Source organism: Felis catus, chromosome C2 (assembly GCF_018350175.1).
Source record: "Felis catus isolate Fca126 chromosome C2, F.catus_Fca126_mat1.0, whole genome shotgun sequence".
Classification (NCBI taxonomy): domain Eukaryota; kingdom Metazoa; phylum Chordata; class Mammalia; order Carnivora; family Felidae; genus Felis; species Felis catus.
Window position 1 is genome coordinate 107,969,881 of NC_058376.1, and position 24,009 is coordinate 107,993,889.

The following is a 24,009-nucleotide window of genomic DNA, read 5'->3' on the forward strand; positions in this document are numbered from 1 at the left end:
TCGGGCTCTGTGCTGACAGCTCAGAGTCTGGAGCCTGCTTCAGACTCTGTGTCTCCTTCTCTCTCTCTGCCCCTCCCCTGCTCACGTTCTGTCTCTCTCAAAAACAAACATTAAAAAAATTTAAAAAACAAAAAACAAAGGATCCAATCTTTATAAACTTTGCATATAATAAAAAAACCCTTCCTGTCTACAGGATTGTGTGACATTGGAATATTTCAAGGAGCTTGCAGCTTCTCCTTGGAAATCTTAACCACAGTATAAATTAAGTTGGCTGAGGGGGCCCTGAGTGGCTCAGTCGGTTGACCATCTGACTCTTGGTTTTGTCTCAGGTCATGATCTCATGGTTTGTGAGTTTGAGCCCTGCTTCAGGCTCTGGGTGGACAGCCTCTGATAGTGCAAAGCCTGCTTGGGAGTCTCCCTGACTCTCCCCTGTGCATGAGACATGTGTGCATGCTTTCTCAAAATAAATAAACTTAAAAAACTTTTTTTAATCAAGTTGGCTAAAAGCTAAGGTGCTTGACGGCTGACAAGATTTCTATATTCCTCTTCATATTATTTCCTTCAGCACCTGTTGATGGGGAACAACCTGCCCATATTTTTCACTGCAGCTGTTTGCTGATATATAGCTGTTTCCCTTTTCCTCAAATATTTACCTGCATAATAAAATATTCACTCTTCTCTTGTCACTTACAGTTGACTCCTAGCTAATAGAGTTTCTGCTGACTCCTAGAGCACCAAAGTTTAAGTAGCAGGTTCTGGTTGGGTCTGTTCATTTAGTGAATCACAGATTCCTTCAACCAATCAACTATGTGCTGAATTCGGTCACCTTAAATGGAACCAAAACAACAACAAAAAGTTTTAAAGAATTACCAGAACTTTTATTTTTGCTTAGTTTTATTAAAAAAATAAATATGTCATAAAGCTTTATTTTCCTTTAAGGAGAAAAAAAGGAACAAGTTTCATAAAATCAAATAAGCAATGGTAAGGTGTCTTAACTTGAAAAAGATTGGGAATCACTGGTTTACAAGTTATAATTGAATGAAAGAACAACTGTAACAGCCAGTTGGCTGTTTCATGCCAATGGCAGCAAACAACAAGATCAACTAGGGCAAAATAAATAATTGTGTGGAAGCCCTGATAAGTGCTTAAACAGACTGATTCACTGAGACATCAGTATAGATATATCTTGTTTTAAACAACACAGGAGTTCCTGAAAAGTTTTGTGTAAATGAAATAACCACAAACAGACTAGGAGAGCTTGGTATCTGAAAGAATTCCATGGTGAATTCTTTTGTGAACAACCACTTCCACCAATCCAGGTATTTGCTTTGCTAAAGGCAAAGTATACCTGGCTGCTAACTCTCTGAAGTGAGGCATTAGCATACGCGCCTAACATCGCTCCAGCTGGGCCAGTGGCACAATTTCCCAGTTTGTGTTTCTATTAAGTAGTGTAAAGTACAGAGTCAGCCAGGGAACCCAGCTGCATCTGGCAGAGCAGGCACAGGGGTGGGATAACCACCTTTAACATCATTTCCAAGCCAATAAATACTTTTGAGAGTCTACTTTGTGCAAAGCACAGTCATAAACCTTATCAATTCAGTTATAGATGTAACTTCCTTTCTCTAAAACCTTCAGTCAGGGCCTAGGTCTGGAACTCTAAAATAAAGTAATACTATTAATCCTCAGGACTGGCTTTAACCAAACTAGCTGCCCAACTCCTTCAGATTGGGGTAGATGATAATGGAAGAGACTGAGTTTTCTAAGGCTGAAGTTTAACAACACAATAATCATGTTTTATATAACCAGTTAGTGAAAAATTTTGCTGGTGACAAAAATTTTTCAAATGGTTTCTTTTTTTCACTTGATGGCAAACTCTGGAGAACAATTAAAGTCGTCGCTCTCTGGCCGGGCGATACATTTCAGTTCTGCTGATAGAAAATAAAAATTTCTTTCCACCCACCAGAATTTCGTGAACTTATCCTACACCACAAGTGATGCTTTGGACAGGGAAGAAGTATGGTAGTACCAGCTCCAGTCAGTTTTATCATTATAAATAAATAGAATCCTCACCTTGCTCACAGCCTCCATTTCATTTGGCCAAACTTCTACCAGGCTTAAGTCACATTTAATTAGGCTGTTCAGTTTCTTTCTTTTTTGTTTTTTTTTTTAATGCTCCTAATACCATTGCTGCCTATATGTACAAGTGTGAATAAAAAGAGAATGCAATCTTTAGTCTTTTCCACACTGAGTACACTAACAACAATTAGTAAATAATTAAAGAATAAGTGGTCATTTTAAAACTTGTGTTTTTCTTTAAAAATTTTTCACTTTCTAGCACTTAAAAAAAGGGGTCTACAAAGTGCCCTATTAATGTCCAATGCTGTTCCCACTCTGTCCTACCCATCCAAAACCTGCTACAAACGCTGGATTGAGTTCATATCAAATAACTTAGCCGTACCAAGATTTTTCAAATGGAAACAGTGTTACTGACTTCTTCATATTGGATAACAAAATAAGGGTAACTCTGATCATCATTAAAAATGACAAAAATCTGAGGCTCAAAGAAATTATCCACACAAGAGTCATACAGGTCGCTGGTGACACTGCCAGGATTGACAGGAGGGGGCCGTCTCATGCCATGACTGCCCATCGTGTATCTGCCAGTTAGCACTTTGGCCAGAAACATGAAATGGACTCCTTTGGACGACTTCTTAGAAAAGTTATGAGAGTAGCTTGCCTTCTTTGCAAAGTAACTGCCTTGTCCAAACATTGTAGCATGCTTTCCACAGACTCGAGGGTCAAAGTTGTGCTTGCAGATTCCATCTACCACATCCTGGGATGTTCCATGAAATAAATGTCTCTCATTTATTATTCTGTCACGGCCAAACATTTTCCTGTTCATATATTCCTTTTTCCTAATGCAAACAGTGGGCAGGGGATTCAGAAAAAGGAAGGTACATATCAATTTAATAGGCAAGACATAGTCATAAACTTCTCTTTATGGTTTCAATGGGGAGGAAGTGTTAAAGTAGTTTTCAAGGGCACAATGTCATCAACGATCATATTAAAAGTGTACACTTATCTTTTCCACTGCAGACAAGAAAAGCCCTTTCATTTTTTTTCCCAACACCTGTTCACTTGCTTTCTCTTCCATTTCAAATCTAGCTCACAGACTTACCTTCTCAGGATGGCTTCTTTGTCTAATTCCACTAACCTGAGGGTCTCTTAATTCTGAGATTCCTCAAATCTGCATGTATTCTTTTTGTACCACATTTGTTATTTGAGAGGCAGCACAGTCAAGTGATTAAGAGCAAAGCCTCTGGTGTTAGACTGCCGGGGTTCAAACTCTAGCACATATCTTATTAGCTGTATAACATGTGGGAAGTTACTGAACTTTTATATGACTCAGTTTCCTCTCTGTAAAATGTACACTGCAACAATCCTACTTATAGGTCTGTTTGAGGAGTATATGCGAGTTAATATATGAAAAAATACGAACATATTAGGTTTTGTGAAAGTCTTTACTATTATGTTCTGCATTTGTCATTAGCTACATTAAGAAAAGTTCTCTTGAACTTTTCATACTGCTGACTCACCTTTTATATTTCTCCCAAAGAAACTGGTTTTGGACTCTCAATATTTGCAAAATTCTATATTTAAACTCAGGCACAGTCTTATGAAAAAGATTATAAATGATTCGATAACTTTTGTCCTCTGCAGAAACAGGCACTTGGATGAAGTCCTGAGATGGATGCATATAAACCCAAGTTTCAGGGTAAAAGTTTGCTGAGGTGACCCCATCTGGGCAGATAATCTGTGACGAGGAGTTTGCTTCAAGAGGTGGAGGAGCCTGTGTGGGAACACCACCAAGTGTCCTAGAAGGGAGAGGAAGGAATGTCAATGTAAAACATTCAGAGATAAGCACATCTCACATTACAGTGCTCTATAGCAATATCTAATATTATAATTTGTATAGCTTAAATGCTTATTCAAAAAACAATATAGAAAATGCTATGTATTAAAGAAAAAAAACTTAGAGTCTAACACTGCCTGTATACAGATAACCTATTATTAGCTTCTTCCTGGTCTCCTCCTGGTGGAGAAAACTCTGGAATGTACCGCTACAAGGCAAGCAAGCAAGAGCCAATTTATAAATATCTTTACTTTCTGAATCTTGGACTCCTCTTTTGCCTATACAGTTAAAGAAACTGTTTCAAGGGAACGACAATTTATATGCATTGTTCAAACTTTGCTGTACTAAGCAAAAATTTGCCATTACTAAAGGCTATGTAGGTGCGGGGAGCAGAATAATGGGGAGACAAAGTAAGGCAGGCAGGGGAAGATGACATAAGATATTAAAAATAAAAAAGCTTATACTTTTTGTGTAGAAACAAACAAAAATCAATGGAGTAGGCACTGAAAGCTGACATTTGGCTTTTGCTTCATTTTTCAATATCCCATAACAAGAAAACCATCAACTCTATTCAAATTTTATAGCTTTAGGTGTGCTTAAGATTGAGCTAATTAACTTTAAGCTCTAGACACCAGAATGCATATTCTTGAACCTTTAACAATTCAGGTCTTTACATTTTGAAAGATATGCTTAGATAAGTAGCAGCTTGATGGTTACTTATTCCTGGCCAATTAAATGCTTAAATTTAAGTTATATTTTTTTGGCCATTTTCAAAACAGAGGAAAAGGGAAGAATCAGAGGGATAGGAAATCCTGGCCCTGAGACCCAGATTCAGGGTCAGGGTATTATAACACTCATCAGCACAGAGTGGTCACAAGGAAGCAGTGAGTGTGCCAAATGGATTAAGAAACTAAAATTTTCAAAAGAGCTTTGTGACACAGAGGTTACAACTCTGAATGAACATGCAAATAGTCTCCAAGAGCATATATTACCATCACCCTCCTCATAATCACAGCCACCTTACAGTAATAAGCACATCCAGTAATAAGCACATCCTATGGACAGGCTTTTTACACACAGTATCACTACCCTGCAAGATGGCTTGGTTATCCATACTTTGCAAATAAAGATCCTGCTAGCATAATAGCAAAGAACAGAGACAGGATTTGAATCCAGGCCTATCTATCATAGTTTATAGATGCAGCATTCTCTACTTCTATAAACTTCACAATTCATATACATACATATATAGATATATAAATATAGATATAGATATAGATATAGATATAGATATATAGATACATAGATATAGATGTAATTTCTCCCCTAAGGCTTGAAAGTGATGGATGTATACCATGGTTGCAACTCAGGTTTGCCTGACTCCCACTCCCACCACCACCACCACACCACACCACACAGTTTTTTGACTTTTAAGAGATGGCTTGTTAAAAAGCTAAAAGCTACAGAAGCACAACTGCCTCCTCTAACACCCGTCCCCTTCAAGTCACTGTACCTACAACTTATTATGCCTGAAAGTCCCTGTGAGACACAGAGAAGGTCTGGATAGAGCCAGGGCTTACAGAATCCCTAGGTGCTTTTACGTTCGGGGGTCAACTTAAAGGGACACTGGTTGTTCCAATCTTCATGGCAGAGGCACAATAGTTCTTGTCCTCTGGAGCATTTTCATAAATCCCTGACAGATTCCTCCAGAGCCTTCATTCACTGGCACATTCTTCTGAAGAGAGGCCCCACTGCTTTAATCAGATTGTGAAAGGTCTGTAACTCCTTAAAAAGCCATCACTACTCTGGAGAAATGGCAGGAAACATAGAGTATAAGCTCCTTATTTTTAGCTGTTCCCTCTATTCCTGCTCTACAAAGAGAGTAAGTTCCAGCCTACCAGGTTTTCCAGTATTATTAGGGATTGAAGTTACCAAAAGAGGTTTCTGAGTTGAGGAAGGAAGGGAAGATTCTCCCAAACCACTCTGCTCAAAATAGGTTTTAGGCTGCTGTCACAGCTGTACTGAAAACCTGGCACTGACCATAGAAGACTCACATACTTAAAGATGAGCCTGTGTAAATAAATCCTAGCCATCCTAAAACATTAAATTAGATTTTATCATCCATTCTTACCTACAGATGCTTACTTTTAACAAGCCAACATCCCAATTAGGTTGAAACGTAAAAATGCAGATAGACAGTTGTCTGATGGACTTCTATACTCCAGTTGCTATGGGTTAGAAATACATATTCCAAGCACAGTTACAAACGTGGCTTTATTTTCTAGGGATGTCAAGTTCATATTTAGCTCACGAGTATTCCAATGACATACTGCGTGCTTCACAGTGCTGTACCAGGCAAAGTTGAAGGGTATAGAATTTATACTTCAGGACCTCTGAAGAATGGATTTTCAGAATCCAAGGTCATCTTTTACACTCTCTTTCACTCCCCTTGCCACTTCAAAAGATGTTTCCTAACCCGCTTTTAATGATGATGTAAAAATTAATTTATTTTATCCTTTTTGAGGAGTAGTCAAAGAAACTCTATCAGGCTTTCCCATGACCATGCGGTGACTGCACCGGATAGATGTCTTTTCAGCTGAAATGAACTCCTAAACCTCTAAATCTGAGATTTGTTTGCTTATGCTGCCTCGCTCAAGTATTCCAATAATATTAAAAGAATAAGCTCCTTCTTATCAGCCTCATTAAAAAGCAGCAAGCACAAGAAAAAAAAATATGTTCTTTGTAACTATGAGGTGATGGATGTTAACTAAACCTGATTGTGGTAATCATTTTTGCAATATATATGTATGTTAAGTCATTATGCTATATACCTTAAACTTAAAAGGACAGAGGTGTATGCCAGTTACAGCTCAATAAAACTGAAGGGAATAAAAAGCACCACCAGGGAAATTCTCATTTATAAAGAGCCAAATTTGCAGGAAATTCATAGATTAAGTCTTCTCTCCCCACCTCTCTTATTCTGGCATTCCCAATTCTTAGGCATCTCTGATTCACTGAGAACTGTAGCCTTTTTGACACCTATGTTTTAATTTAACTGTCTGTATTTTACTTAAAAACAAAACTTTCTTCCTGGCTAATAAGATTAAAATTGTGGTCTCTCTGACATCTATTTTTGCAGTCTGTCTTTTTAAAAATTTTTTTATTTTAGAGAGAGAGAGAGAGAGAGAGAGAGTGGGGAGGCACGGCAGAGGGAGAGAGAGAGAATCACAAGCAGTTTTCACACACAGCACAGAGCCTGGCATGGGGCTGATTCCAAGGATCCTGGGATCGTGACCTGAGCCAAAAATCGAGAGTCGGAAGCTCAACTTACTGAAGCACCCATGCATCCCTGCAGTCTGCTTTTTAAAACTAATCGGCCTCTATTTTCTTCCCACTAGGCCGGTCTAAGTGCCCCACAGCTCCAGACTCTAGGGCAGATAGGAACTGAAGGGCTGCATTTACCCATTCCACTCTGATGAACTTGCTGCTGCTTTGCTCTTTTCTCACTCAAGTGTCTACATAATCTCTTTGATTTGCTAAGCTCTTACTTTATACCTGATTATCACTGTTCCAGACAAGAAGACTAAAATAGGAAATTTTAAAAAGGAAAAAGAAGAAAAAATAGAGTGAATTTCTTTGTTCTCTTATTAAGCCTATGTTATAAATAGTAAGGTGCCAAATTTGTGACGTTTATAGTTCATACTTTTACAAAGTAAGCCTAAGTTTAAAAAGAAAGGGGGAGGGGTTATTCTACAATTACTTGTTTTAGGATTGAAACAAATCATGTTCAAATCATGTTCTGTAAACCCCCCCCCCCCCCCAACAATGCAGTACTCGGGTGAGCATTCTTACTCTCACTCAGAAGCTACATCTTGCTTGATTGGCTCAGCATGCCAAGCTGCTGGTCCCACTAATGAGTTCTACCGTCTCACTAGGAGGACAATATGTTCCTAACTACCGGACGCTGACACTATCTCCAGCTGTGCTAGTGAAATCACAGAAATGGCATTTTTATTAGATTCTAAAAAAAAAAAAAAAAAAAAAAAGAAACCTACAAGGTAAAATAATTCACACTTGGACTAGAAAGAAAGCACACATTTACCCCAAGCCAATATGCATTTCTAAAATCAGCATTACTAAAAATTGCTTTTGGATACTGAGCATTTCAGGGATTTTTATTCATTTGTATTTTTTTTTTTTTTTGCATTTTGTTTTTAATGTTCCCTTTGCAATCTCATAATTAGAATCATTAAGATTCTGTCATAATCTGGGAAAAACAGTTTGAGACTGAAATTAAAAAAAAAAAAACTAGTAAGAATATAAAAACAGCATCTCTAAGATTGGTAGAAGAGAAAAACCAGTATTACGCTAGGCTTCCCCAGTCCATAAAACCAAGTAAACCTAGTATCATTTTAAAAATCGGGTTCTAAATATGGTATATCTGACGAGAGTACATAACGATTTCCCTAGAGTTACTAACTTTCAAAGATGGCTATGCTATTGGTAACATGCTCCACCTTTTTGGCATCTATGGAGATGTGCCAGTGGGCTATTTAGAGGTGGGGAAAAAGAAATGGCACTTGGGAAAATGGAAGAAGAGCTCACCTATAATTCAGAAGGATGAGTTCAGTCTCAACCTAGAAATAGGACAGGTAATTTTAGTGAGTGTTACAGGAAGGTGGGCCTTACCTAGCACATGAGAATGCAAATTATTTGAAAAGGATTCTTCCCAAGAAAATTCACTCAAGGAAGAATGGGAGAAAGCAACCTTGGAGGACTCTCCCTACTTGTCCTGGCAGTTTACCTGGACTAGGAAGTAGTCCCATTACATGGAAAGACATCATCAGGAAACTCAGTCTTCACAAATGCAAACTGCCTCATTCCAGATATAATTACTTTTAATTGTGTAAAAACATTACTTCTATTTGCTTTTCAGTTCAAAAAACCAATTGGATAATCACTCTTTTAGTGAGGTTAATTGTAGCTTATCTGAATGCTACTCTTTAAAGACTTAAACCCATTGAATAACTCAAAATTTCACATTCTCGAAGTAATAACCACGTTAGTCTCTTAAAATCTTTTACTCTCCGGCATTCAGTTGTACATTTACATAAAATAAGAGTAAAGATTAGGCATTCCACTGGACACTTACTGTAAATATGGAAGCAGTATAAAACAGGAGCGGAAGAGGGGTCTCCTTTTTATTTCTCTCCTGAAGAATGAGTTGTGGAGGATGTAGTGGTTGTTCCACATCATAAATCTGACCTCTTTCAGACCCCTAGAGTTGGCTTCTTCAATCAATCGGATAACAGACTGGAGCAGAAAACAGAAGGTAAAGAAAAAAAAAGTTAGAAAAAAGCAATCACTATGAAATATGAAAAATGTTACTAGAAAGGCAAAAATAGCTAACCTTGCTGTTAACATCAGTAAAGTTTCAATAAAGTACAGGCGGTCAAATTAATTCCCTTTACACACAGGATTTTTGGGGAGGGAATAGGGGGCAAAGATGCAGAATAGAAAGACGCTCTCTCTTCAGAAGATCACAGTCCAACATAGGAAACATTGAGGCCCAGGGAACTACTCTATTCTAGTTTGAGGCCTTAACAATGTCCTAGAGATTTTTTTGTTTATATTTCTTACGGGAATTTTCAGAAGAGGATTAAAGATGATAGTGTATACAGTTCAAATAAACTAGTTAAGTTCTAAACCCAAGAAATCTTTCAGAGGAAAAACACAGGGACAGCCCAAGTATTCTGAGAATACATTTTGAAGAGCTTCTTATTCTCCATGGAAGGTATCAGATACTAGTGACTACTTAAGAGAGTCTCAGAAATTTTAATTCCATTGTGTATTATTAAGCAATTAACATATTAGGTAGTTTTCTTTTGTTATTGCCTTAAAAAATAAAACCTAAGGGTAAAGAAATCAGTTCTCCCTTTTTGTAATGCTGGAAATGAATTTAATCAAATTAAATAAGTCAGATCTTTGGAATGTGAAATTAATCTCTAAAGCCCATTTCATCATTTTTAAAACTGACTCAGAATTCTCATTCAGAGGCAAAGTAAAGCCACCATCATTTTGAAAACCTTACTTTGTGATTGATGAGCTATTCTTACCATCTCAGACTAAGGATGCATATGCCAGAATTTTAAATGACTGATTTGCCTGACCACAGCTAAATAAACATTGTCAAGTATTTCTTACAGGGGCTTAAGAGTGCTGGTTTCCCGTCAGACTTCCGAAATGCTAAGTGTAACACATGATCCAATGACCACGAGCCCAGGAGCTAGAAATAGCCAGACTTACACCAGTGCTCATCTCATTAAAATTATTCCAAAGAGGCACTGAGTTTGAGTACTTACCAATATAACTACTTGGTCTCTATAGTATAAGATATTGGGGAAAACATTTTACCTCTTTGATAACAGTGGTTTGTATTTACGTATTCCAGAAGATTAATGGAAAGAAATACATCTTCAGAAAAGCAAGACAGAATAATGTTACTTGTATCAATAACACTCAATTTTACATCAATAAGCTCTTTGATACTGTTGTAAAGGAAGAAAGAAAGGATACTGAAAGGCAAAAAAAATTTTAATGTACTTTTTGGAAAAAGAACCTATAAATACCTCAGGATACTCTCTCCATCCAAAGTGGTCCCTACAGAAGAACTTCCAGACTGTGTGATAAATGGAGTTTACATTGCTAGAGGGTGGTGTGGACAGCCTTCGTAGTTGGTCAAATTCAGTTGTTTCATACACATTCATGGCATTCAAATCTGCCCAAAATTCTTGTCCTCTAAAAAGAACCCCCCCAAAAAGAACTGTTAATACATTGGCAAAATAGAAATGTCTAAACATCTCATCAAACATTAAAAATATGTAGTAGAGCATGTTGTAGAATTTTCAAAACTTGTCTTATTTGGAGTAAAAGGACATTTTTGGTTTCCTCATTTTCTACATGCTTTCTCTTAACAAGACCAAAAGTTCCAGGCCATGGAGTTATGGTAGGACTGCTGCTATCCCACAGTCACTGACCTAAACCAATCAACATAATCCCACCCTCCCTACAGTGGGATGAACTAAACCCTGGTCTCAGACAATCAGGGGGTCAGTTTTAAGATGAAGCTGACATAAAAAGCCGGAGGTGAAACAAAAGAAACTTCTGTTGAAGACTGCCCTTTTTTCAGAGGCATCAGTTTACCTAAGCCAATACAGGAATATATAATATTGCCTGATGAAAGACAGGAAAGGGGTACCTGGGTGGCTCAATTGATTAAGCATCCAGCTCTTGATTTTGGGTCAAGTCATGATCTCACAGTTTGGGCTGACAGCACAGAGCCTGCTTTAGATTCTCTCTCTCTCATTCTCTCTCTCCCTCTCCCTCTCCCTCTCCCTCTCTGCCCCTACCCCACTTGCTCTCTCTTTCTCAAAATAAACAAATAAAACTTAAAAAAAAAAAGACAGGAAAAAAAGGAAAAAATAAAGACCCCAGATGAGACCAGCATTGCTATTCTACCCAATATCAATACTATCTTTTATCCTGAAGGGAAAAAAGAAAAGTTGGTATAACATGAAGACAGAAACAGTTTGGATTACTATTAAGTTTAGTTATAAGAATATTTTTGTCATTTTGTTATCTGGTCTGCTGCTGCTGAATCAGCACTTGATAAATATCTCAGTAGTGTCAGGAGAAAATCTCACTGTATGAATCAAGATCATTTAAGAATTATAATGGATGGTCCCATTAAAACATTTGTCCTTTTTTAATGAAACTTCCTCTAGTGTTTGAAGCATTTGAACAATTATTTTAAGGAACCAGAAAAATATTCATTGTATTGTTCTCTCTTTTTGTATGTTTCAAATTGTTCCTAAGAAAACATGAAAAATAAAATATATCCTAAAGTAACATCATAGGTATCAGCAGAGTGACCAAGTTTCTAAACACATTCCTTCATTTTTCTACCCTTTCCACAACAGATTTCTAAATGGATGCCTCTAACTCACAGGATACTCCGGATCCAGTAGCACTCACAATGACTAGTTCATGTGAAATCCAGGTGTCTGAACAAATATTCCCATTAATTAACTAATTTCCTTGCCATAAATTAGGATTTTGAAAACTATTACTTTTGACCTATGGGTTTTGTTGATTAGTACAACACTTTCCAAATTCTGCTCTTGTAACACTTGCTTCAAGGACTGTGAATGGGTATTCCCCGTAAAAAGCATTCTGTGGTCAAATGTTGGGAAAAAAACTCGGTTACACAAGGCTAAACAATTTACTTACTACAGCCATTCCTCAGTCCCTTTTGTATGCTAAGGTAAATACTCAAGTACCATGATGAGGGCTATAAAGTATCCTTCCAAACCTATGACAGTGCTCTAGCTTTTTTTTCATTAATACCTAATAACATATCTCGATAACACCCCTGGCAAACGTCAGGGCAAGAAAATCTATTTCCCACCCTTCATCCTAGTGTTCATAATTTTTGAAACAGGTTCTATTTGAAAACAAAACAAAACAAAACAAAAACTAAGTCATCTATCCAACTAATGGTGCCACGAAGCACATAACTTGTAAAAAGCAGTATGTTTCTTTAGAAAGAGGAAACGACAGAAAGAAAGAAACAGGTGAAAGAAAGAAAGACCTAAATAGTAGGATATGATCTTAAAAGGAACATTTATATTTAAAATTTTTATTTATTTTGAGAGAGAGGAAAGGAACATATTCTTTTAATTAAGTGTAAAATGGGAATAAAACGATAAAATGTAGTTTAAAATTACATTTGGACATTTCTTTGTTTAAAATTATTTATGTTAAATAAGGATATTTAAGTCAAAAGGAAAAGTTGTTTCTGGAACATTCTTAAAAAAAAAAAGAAACATTGAAAACTGCAACTCCTATACCTACTTAAACTTCACATCAAATTGCTTTAAACAATTTTCACTTAATTTTAGGAGAGTCTGATTTCATTGAGCAGAGAAATAATAACCTGTTTCTCCCTCTTAACATAGTTTCCAGTATATAAACAGATTTTCTCCACTTTAAGTTTATTTCCCAGTAACTGTTTCCAATTATGAGTTAAATCCTCAGTATTTTAAGGAATTCTTAGAACAGGCCACCTGGATAGCTCAGCTGGTTAAGCATCTGACTCTTGATTTCCGCTCAGGTCATGATCTCACGGCTGTGAGACAGAGCTCCACGTCTGGCTCTGCACTGAGCGCAGAGCCTACTTAGGATTCTCTCTCCCTCTTTGTCTGTCCCTTCCAGGCTTACACTCTCTCAAAATAAATAAATTAAAAAAAAAAAAAAAAGGAATTCTTAGAACAGCAGTTATTATGTTAATATGCATTATAAACAGCCAATGCTTTTTGCTGTTCAAGTACCAGATTTTATTCTGGACATCACTCTAGCAATTTCTGTTTAAGCTTGTATTATTAAGACTTCATAGATAATGATTTGCATGAGAAAGACATCTAAAACTGCAGCTTTTGCCACATCCTCTGTGCATTTCAGTCCATTGGGCATTATGAAATTTCTATGACAAATCCTAATTTACTACAATCAACTGTTCTTTGGATTGATGTATCAAAGTACTGTTTTAGCTCTATTTGATTTTCAATATGCTTTTCTAGACTTTGCAGAGACAAAACAACAAATTTGAAAAACATTAAATTATCTTTTTATAAGATTAATTTTACCACCTGCTCTCCCTTAAACAGGGAATGCTTCAAAAATCCAAAGCCAAGAGTTTCTTTTCTCCTCCATCTGCATCAGTAGAAAATGCATGCAGTACAGATGCCAAATTTTCAACATACACCACTTTTCCTTATCAAACCATTGTTTCCTATTATGAGAAAGCAGTTATGAGTCATGTATGTGTGATAATAGTGATGGTGGGCTGTATTAGGCAATACACAAAGAATTAAACAGATGTAGTTCCTGGCTTCTAGGGGCTTCAAGAGAGAAATAACTAACAAAACATAAAACCAAAGAGTCAGTACATCTGCCTATCCAAACTTATCAGTGGCAAATACATCCTGGGAATGAGAGGACAAAGAGTAGACATGCAGCATGATGGGAGAGGAGGTAACTGGTGTCCAGGAATGGCAGCATTCATTATGGGACATAAAGTTACTGGTGCTCAGGAATGGAAAAAGGTCAGGAAAAATTAAGAGGCTCTACTGCACCAATCCAAGATAGCTTTCTCAAAGAGGAAGAATTTTAGGAACAGCTAAATAATAGGAAATAATGCCAGTAAGAAAAAGGTTGTGTGGAAGAACAAGAAAAGAGTTCTTCAAGCACTGTGCTTTCTGCAAGACTGCAGACAGGGAAGGACAGGAGCAGTGCAAATAGGTGGAAATGGAAATCTTTCAAACAGGGGTACATAACAGATGAGGGAATGTGAACCAGGATATAATAGGCAATGTGAGAGATGTCAGGCCATGAACTGAGGAAGCCCAGAGTCTCAGAGCCTCAAATAAGAGTGCAAATTTAGAGTATTGAGCAGATGGTGATAAAGGGTCAAAGCAGTAAATACAGGATGTGAGAAGACTGAGCAAGAGAGACAATGCTAGAGATTCAGAGGTAGAGAGAGGCTTTGTAAAAGCAGAGTGAAAAATCCTGGCAGCTGAAAACCCTGTCTGGCCTAAGGGCATCCCCACTGAGGGACAGCCAGAAAAGATGGAGTATGGGAGATAGCCACCGTGCAGGATTTAAATTTGGCTAAATACATCATGTGGGTAACTCAATCAGTACTGACTTACCCAAGATATAACCCTATCTGATGAAATCGGGAACAAAAATCTTGTAAAAAGATTGATGATTTTTCTACAAAGGGAAGAATGAACTTGAACTACCGAAGTATTAACAATTCTGTTTCCACGTGCTTCACCAATAAACACAACACCACACATACCATTGTAAGAATCCAGATACAAAACTAATTTAAAATTTTGACAAGAACACCCATTCTCATAATTTAGATGCTTTATAAAATCGTTTTCCTCCTACTCAACAAATATCTCAACATACCAATTAGATAACAAATATTGGAGAATGTTGTCTTATGTATAGAGCACCAACACCCACACTAAGTCAGAAAGAATGCCCCACAGTGTATAGTCTTCTATGTATACTGCAAATACAAAAAAAAAAAAAAAAAAAAGTAAACAGGGCCTATGGTGTAAATGATAATAAACAGAGCTGTAATGAAAACCAAAACTATTTTTTTAAAACGTTCCTGAACAAAATAGAAATTAGTAAGAACATGACGTTTGTTAGATAAATAGTTCTTGGGATTATGCATTTGGAAGCTCAGTAAAGAATATAACCGTTTCAGATAATTTCTCTGTATTTACAAATTGTTTGAAACCAAGAAAAGAAATGCGACAAAAACAAAAACATCTTCAGTAGACATATTAACCACTGGGCTCTGTGCTGGGGATAAGATGAAGAAAGGTTAGTGTCAGTAAGAAGAGAGAAGCAAACCCAGTGGTACAGTGTGAAGTGTGGCACAATGGTGCTCTGAGTACCAGAGGCAGAGGCCCTACCTCTGCTGGAAAAAGGGTCAGGAAAGGGGATCATGGGGGTATTCTAGAATAGATGAAATGGGAGCCAAGTCTGGCTGGTCATCAAGCAAGACAATGGGAGGCAAGACATCACATGCAGAGTGACTGACATGTGTAGAAGCCAACCAAACAAGGCACGAGAGACCCAAGGGCGTGCAGTACATACAGTTCATGTGGGAGGTCAGGGTTTATGTGCGTGTGAGAGGGATGATAAGAGATAAGACTGGACTGGATAGTTTGGCTGGGCTAGATAATGAAGAGCTTTGTATACTGGGTTAAGAGGTCAGGACTTGATTCTGTGGGCAATAGGACTCACTGGTGGATTTTTAACAAAGTTCAGACTTGCCTTTTAAAAAGCCACTGCAACAGTGGTGGTATGAAGGACTGATTTGTTTATCTTTGGTAGGGGAGGGTGGGGAAGGGTGAGGGGGAAGGCTGGAGACAGGCACTTACTTGCTAAATACTTATTAGCATGTTTATTATTAATATTTATTACTCTATGCTTAACCATCTGTAACTACTAGAACTGCACGTGAGACAAACGATGACTGAGAACTAAGGAGGCAACAATAGGGGTGATTTGAGAGGTATTTAAGAGTTAGACTCTAACTACATAAAATAAGATTACATGTGAGGCTGAAGGGAACGTAGAGTCTAGGATGTGTCCCAAGTTTCTGATCTAGACGACTGGATAAGGTGCCATTACATGAGATAGGAATTGCAGGAGGTAGAACACATTTAAGTGGGAAGATGATGCAAATAAAATATAGAACTCAGATTTTAGTAAAGGTCAATTAAAAATGAGTTTTCTGGGGGCGCCTGGGTGGCGCAGTCGGTTAAGCGTCCGACTTCAACCAGGTCACGATCTCGCGGTCCGTGAGTTCGAGCCCCGCGTCAGGCTCTGGGCTGATGGCTCAGAGCCTGGAGCCTGTTTCCGATTCTGTGTCTCCCTCTCTCTCTGCCCCTCGCCCGTTCATGCTCTGTCTCTCTCTGTCCCAAAAATAAATAAACGTTGAAAAAAAAAATTAAAAAAAAAATGAGTTTTCTGGGCCTACTCAGTACAGTTTTAATCAGATGGGTTAGATTTCCAAAATTTGGCTTCTATCCTCTAAGCATTAACTGGTTTCTACAAGGATAAACCTATGATCCCAAACGAACACTTGCCCTAATCAGTTAACTAGACACACTTAATAGGTCCTCTAATAATTTTATTACTATGATGTAGTCTTCTGCTACAGACTTGAGACAGGCATGATAGATGCGACATGTTTGTTGCTGAAGAAATTTCACAGACACACAAAATATAGCTGACTTTTGATACCTGGCTTTGCTGTTTCCAGGACTCATTTAGCAATGCTGGAATATTTAGAAGCTTGCATATCCCTTCAAATATGTTACAAGGTGATGAGAATCAAAGCCATGGCATATATAATACCAACATATTATGTGATAGTGGTGTAGTTATTAAACTTCAGAGGACTATGCATTCTAACTTCATGCTTCGGAAACAGAGTAAACCATCATTTATTCTGTTACTAATTACGATTTTTGCTAACACTGACTCAAATAAATAACACAGAGTTACTGAGGCAATAAAAATTATCCATAAATTCTTACATGCATACCAACATCTTTCAATATTTACCAGAGGTTAGAATTCTATACTTAACTTCTACACTACAACATGGGTCTTGGTAACAACTGGATTTTCCCCCCTCATATCCAGGAGTAGCTACAGGCACAGATATAACTACAAATCAAAATTGGAAGTTTATATTATGATGCATACGACCCTCAGTAGTTATGGGCAGGCTAAGAATCAAATGTTGACAATTCAATCTATCCACTTCTAAGGAGACCCTCACCTCATCAAGACAGGATTGCTGAGGCTTAGCTCACTCCGTAAAACAATTAACATCAAACCTGGGTCATGGATTTATCTTATGGTTGTAAGTACTTCAAATGATTTTTGGGTAAAAATATCCTCACTTTAAGATGATTCACGATGAGTTTCTGGGAATCAATTTTTAAAAAGGTGATCATTGTAAAGCAAAATCCTGACTGTATACGCTGCTCCCTTGTTACCTCCTGAGATATCTTGGAAGCAGGTGAATGAGATGGCACAAAATTAGTGAATGGATGCTGTCTAGAATCACTCTGTGTGCTTAAACCCCATGTCTGATTTACAAATTGTTAGACATCTACCTATGGTCTTAAAGTCATTCTAGAATGAACACACTGAAATAAAAATGAGAGGATAAATAAGAGGAGAAAAAAGGCAGGCAGGTAGATTTCCTACATGAAAGAATACTATTTTTAAGCTTTCGGAATTCTGTATTCTCCAAAAGTAGGTGGGTAACTAAACAAACACATAACACAGTTTATTCTCAAAAACCTTCGTACTAAGACACATTTGAGTACACCTAAGTGTTTCCTAAACCTTTAAAAAATACCATACACCCCTGTGCCCTATGCAGCCACTAAAAGCAAATTACAATATTCACTTGAGGAAAAGAACTTACTAAATTAAGTTTTTTGCTTGTTTTTATTACAAAACTACTAGATCAAAGGAAAGAACACAAAAGAACTTTCTAATAAGACGTGGATAAGCCTAAAATCTTTCACAAATAAAATTACACTTATGAGATCAGAAGATCTCACTGCTATCTATTTACAGAGGCATGGGATTAAATTTTGCACTCTGAAGACATCAGAAATGTCATACAGCCTTAACTTTTATCCAAGTTCAGTCACATGTCCTGAGGCTCCTAGAAGGTAACTTAAGTGAGACATACTTGTCAACCATGGCCTGAAGAGGAAATGAAACTTAATTTCTATAAGAACAGCTGGGATAGACAGCATGTAACAGACTTTTTTTTTTAATGTGTATCATATCGTATACTGCCTTAAATTATGAAGTTACGGCTTTTAATGAAGAGGAGTAAATATCCCATTTGTTAAGTGAAATATTTTTAAAACTGTGAAGTTTCTATCTTATCTCAAAGTAGACAATAAAAATTGTTTGCCATGTACTCAAGGCACAATACTGATTAATTTTATGGATATAGAATTTGACAGCATTGAAAGAGGGCTGAAATATATTTGTTTATATAACTTTTCTACTTAATTACAAAATCAACTGTATGTAAGTGCTAAAATTGCTTTAAAAATTACTTTCAAATAACCTCAAACAATTCAGAACTCATTTACACGTAAATGAAATAATTATAAAAATTATAAAATATATCCTCTAATAACCACCAGTAAGATACAATCTATTAGCTTAATTTATAGATTGACTTTTAAAATTACAAATTCCTTTAAAAAAGGTTTTTATTCAGAATTTTCTCAATTTAGCCTTGTCTTTTTGCCTGGTTAGTGCAGATTAACTGATAAATGAGCAAATTAAAAATATACACTTTGATGGCTTATTATGAGAGGTCTCAAGACTAGAGATTTGAATGTATGCAAACTAACCATATAGAGAATTCATCACTTCCTGAGTTTTTTAAAGCAAATTTCTCAAAGGGGGGAAAACAAAACACTCCCTACAGAAAACATATTAAGAGATACTTTTTTAATTATCTAAGTTTCATAAACTATGATCACAAAACCTTTCAAAAGGATCTTTAATCAGTAACTTTTTCGAGGGGAGAGGGATTCTACAAAACCAAGCTTCTCTGATAGATTCAATTTTATCAATAGACAGCCTAAATTATTTTCTGATGTGTGGCAGCATTTGGACAATCGAAACATCAGAAAGTAAGCAAACAAAGTTCCTTCTGTTTCACATATTCTACCCCCATTCAAGGAGGTCTTTCTTTTATTACCTCAGAAAGCAAATCTAGTATTTCTGCTGCATTTATTTTTATTCTCTCAATGCCTGGAAGTGAAAGAGCGAAGCCAGGTGACAGTCAGAAACCAAAAACCAACCGCAACAGGAAATATTTAGAGTATTTTGTACCATTTGCCCTCTCCACGCCCTGATCAGCTGCAGGAGCTGTGAAGATCACAGGGTGCAGGCAAGATTCTGAAAGCACACACACTACTACAAGCAAAATCACCCTTGGGCCCCTACCGCTGCCGTTCTTGCCCTGACTATTCAGTGCTGGTAAAAATTTCAAGCAAAGAAGGTCACCTAAACTCTATGGCTATATGTCAAATGAGAAGAGGCAGTTTAAAAATCTCTTAATCCCAAAAGGAAAGAAGGTAACGTAACAAAGAGAAATTCCTGTAAGTATGGCCCAAACATATTTTCCAGTCATAAGAGAAGTGCTATGTTCAAGTAAGACTATTCACAAACCCTTCCTTTTGCCCAGAAGCAATAGTGCCCAAATAAAGGACATCCATTTGCATAAAGAATACAAATTTCCTGAACTCTTTCTCAAATAACTTAGTCATGGGAGATTCTAATACACTCCTGACACATTTTGTGGCACACATACTGGCAAATCACTGGTTTCTGTAGAATGTGAAAGGGAACAGTCATTAGCATTCTCACTGTCATAAGAGCTTACCCTTTCATCGTGATGACCATGCAAAGGTTCTTTACTGGCCAAGTGGGTGTTGCCAGTAAGTAAACAGCACATAGGAGAGAGAAAGATCAAGGAGACAGACACATTTCGTTGTGTGGACACAGCAAATAGGAATGCTTAGTTAACTCCCTTCTACGCTTGTCTTAGCAACAGGTTAGGTCAGCAATAGGTTAGGTCAGCAAGGAAAATTTTAAGTTTCACAATCAAAAGTGTTAATATCATCAACTTCTAAAATTTAATTTAGTGATCACAGAATTGGTTATAGTTAGCACAAGACTGCTATATTGTAATTCTGCACAAATCAAATATAAACCTTATTTATAAACTACCAAGCTGAATGGAATTTATTTTACATAAAATCCTTTTTTTTCCCCCTGCCAGACTTCAGGATGTATTTCAGAACTTACCCATTGCCATTTTAAATTCCCCTATTAACAAGGAATTTATATTAGAATTTCAAGGCTTTTAGTTCATGTATCAGGGACTGGGCTGGATTAGGTTTAACACTTACAGGGATATTTTTTTAATGTTTAATTTTGAGAGCGAGACAGAGAAAGAGAGAGACAGAGGACAAGCAGGGGAGTAGCAGAGAGAGAGAAAGGGACACACAGAACCCAAAGCAGGCTCCAGGCTCTGAGCTGTCATCACAGAGCCCAATGCGAGCGAGGCTCGAACTCATGAACTGTGAGATCATGACCTGAGCCTAAGTCAACAGCAGTCAGTGGCTTAACAGACTGAGCCACCCAGGTGACCCCTTTTTTTTCTTAATTTTTTTTTTTTAACTTACAGGGATTTTAAATAGAGGCAAGTCTGTGCATAATAATTCCTAGACTCTAGAAAGCAATACCATAGATAACCTATAAATATAATACATCTGGTTTTGTTAAAAAAGTTCCTCATACCTAAAAGGTACTTGTTTGCTCCTAGAAATGGTGAACTTTAGAACATAAGTATTTTATTCCTTTATACAGTTTGTGTTTATGGTGTCACAAAGTTCAGTTCAACCCAAGATCTTAAGCTATTACCTAAAAATTTCAAACCCAGAATGAAACAGAACATGGCTCAACCCTCAGCACTCTTGTGTCTTCCAAAGATACAAAATCACTCATGTTCACTTCACTTTAGTTTAAAACTCCCAGATATATTTTAAAAGAGAAATCCAGCTGCTTTTATTAAGGGAATTTTTTTTTTATTTTTTTTTTCAACGTTTATTTATTTTTGGGACAGAGAGAGACAGAGCATGAACGGGGGAGGGGCAGAGAGTGAGGGAGACACAGAATCGGAAACAGGCTCCAGGCTCCGAGCCATCAGCCCAGAGCCCGACGCGGGGCTCGAACTCACGGACCGTGAGATCGTGACCTGGCTGAAGTCGGACGCTTAACCGACTGCGCCACCCAGGCGCCCTATGAAGGGAATTTCTTGCAAAACTTAACAGTATCCAATTACCAGAACCAGCCTTATAAAGTTGTGCCAGAATAATCAAAAATCATCTTATAGCTCCAAGTATGTTTTTTCCTTTGTAAAAATATACACATGTACTTAAGTTTTCCTTCCACAAAAAAGGCAAGTGCAACTCTCAAACAGGACACCAGTAATTATTAAGGGTTGCCGATCTAGATTAAGAGGACATCAGGTACAAACTTAAGTGTGATCAAAATTATTACAATCAGATAAAGGATGCGGAATCTGGTGGTCTCAAATCAAAGGATAAGAAAAGAGGTCATAGGAAAACAGTCATAATCTCAAATGGCTGGATTTTAGTAGCATCTCTTGAGTAGCCAAGTTTTGTACGGGCTCCATACTGTTTCACCCTTTAGAAAGAGCCCCCAAGCCTAATATAAAACTAAGGATCACTTAGATCAGAGATGCACAGACAAAATTTATGAATTTACTCGCTTCAAAGTAGAATGCAAATCCAGAATCCAGAAATCCTAGTGTAAAAGTAAGAAAGAGATACAGGAACATAGCAGACTTCATCAGATTGCAGCTTTTTCATGTCCACATATGCAGAATGAAGTCTTAAATGTTGAATGGACCATTATTTTTTCCCACTTATTTATAATAAAAAATAAAAGCTTTAGAGTCAATGCAAGAAAATGCATACTATATCATGCCAGATAACCTTATAAGCTATTTTCTTCAACTGTCTGATTTAAAAGTTATACATCTTTGGCTTTAGCAAGGTTCATTTTCATTACCATAAATACTTCAGGAACAGACTGACCCCAACCTGCAGCCAGGTGACAGCTGCTTCAAAAAGTCTAATCTGCTTATTGACAAAAAAACAGAAAGGAAATAAATGGATGATTGCTATTGATTCCCATGATAGCTCTACACAGACCCAGTAACTCCTCTGGATTAGTATAGACAGAAGCCAATTAGTTTTATTTCATATGTAAATAGAGCATAAAGAGGTACAAAAAATAATTCATTGGATTGCTTTATCCTAAAGCAGAAGGCACACATTTTGAAAGTCACTTCAAACACAGTTCTTGCTTATGGAGCTCTCTCTTTCTCTTAGGCAGGAATTTTTAAAATAAATTCAAACTCATCCAGCTGTGTATATTCAAGAAATACCAAAAAGTCACAAGGCACAGTAAGTTTCAGCTGTTCTCCTCTCTCCAGTGTTATCAATAACACATAATGAGTTAGTTCCTATATCATCACAGCTGTGCAGGCCAGAGCTAACTTGGCTAAATTAACTATTCTAGTATAGTTCAGTCAGGAGCTTGCTCTACTTTAGATAATGCACTCTTCAAGTCAAATAAAAAATAGGAGCATATGCTCTCTATTATCATTAATATGCAGTCCTCTCTGTCTTCTTTCACAGAGTTCCTGGCAAATCACCTAATGGTATTGTCCCTTGGCCAGATTAAAGAAAAACACAAAAAACTCCTAAGAGCAATCACAATCACTCAAAACTAAGGCTATAACAACACTCTATGCTTAAACCATAACTAGTAAAACTCCCTCTCGTATCAATAAGCCTTAATTCCAAAAGAGGAGAAAACAACATTGGCCTCTGAGAAAAATTAACCATGGAGTCAGAGTTTGCAATTTTCTTCTTCACCCTCCCCCTTTCAGGAAATTCAGAATTCGAAATAATCACTGGTCATATTTTCATGTACAGATTACCTCCAAAATATATTCTGCAGAGTGCCTTTTCTTTATGGGTGATAATAACTGGAAGACTATTCTGTATTCTGGCACACTTTAAAATGAATGTAAAATGAAAAACAATGGTGATCTCAGTTGCTAAAGGGAGATTTGCACATCCTCCACAATTTCAATTATCCACAACAGTATTCCACACAGTTTGTAAAGCTCTTTCAAAATTGCTTAGTCCTGCCATTTAGTATCATTTTCTACTAAGGATGAGTGCCTAAGCTGTCAGAGACTATGTTTTCTTAATCTAAAACACAACATTCAATGTTGTTTTCTTAACTGTGTATTTGGAATCTGGAAATTCTCCAAAGCCCATCCCGTGTACAAAAGAAGCCTTGGCATCTAAATATGGGGAGTTCATACATACAACCACTTTCAGTTGATGTCAGCAATAAACATCTAGAGACATATAAAAGCAGAGTGAAAAAGCGAAGTGGGATTGTATCATAATTTGGGATAAAGACAAAACTCGAAAAGAATAATTAAAATAATTTCACTATAATAAACCAAGTAAGCATTTACTATTGAAATCCTCTTTTTAAAACATTTTTAGCATCTAGACATCTTGACTAAAGAGTTGGAAGAGACCTGTGAACTTATCTGGCTCAACTTCCTTTCCAATTTCATTCTTGAGAATAAAATAAATACTGTACATCTAATTTGGATTAAATTAGATGTTAAATCCAATCCATTTGCAAAACAAAGAATTTCATCTGCAGTTTTGAGACTACAAACTTTTGTCTCTGCTAGAGACCCAGAACTATGAACTCTTCCCAAGTTCCATACATACAATGAAGTATCTCACGGATATAGCATATAATAA

At 37.0% G+C, this 24,009-nt stretch overlaps 1 protein-coding gene across 1 annotated transcript in view; it reads right to left on the reverse strand.

The window, feature by feature from the left end:
- Positions 1-856: 856 nt before the first annotated feature.
- TIPARP (TCDD inducible poly(ADP-ribose) polymerase) overlaps positions 857-24,009 on the reverse strand; it is a 30,482-nt gene continuing 7,329 nt past the window's right edge. The window contains exons 3-6 of the mRNA XM_003991970.6: positions 10,543-10,711; positions 9,066-9,226; positions 3,597-3,875; positions 857-2,915 (exon numbers count right to left, since the gene is read on the reverse strand). Coding sequence (XP_003992019.1) covers positions 2,468-2,915; positions 3,597-3,875; positions 9,066-9,226; positions 10,543-10,711 — 1,057 coding nt within the window. The 3' untranslated portion in view covers positions 857-2,467. The remainder of the gene's footprint in view (positions 2,916-3,596; positions 3,876-9,065; positions 9,227-10,542; positions 10,712-24,009) is intronic.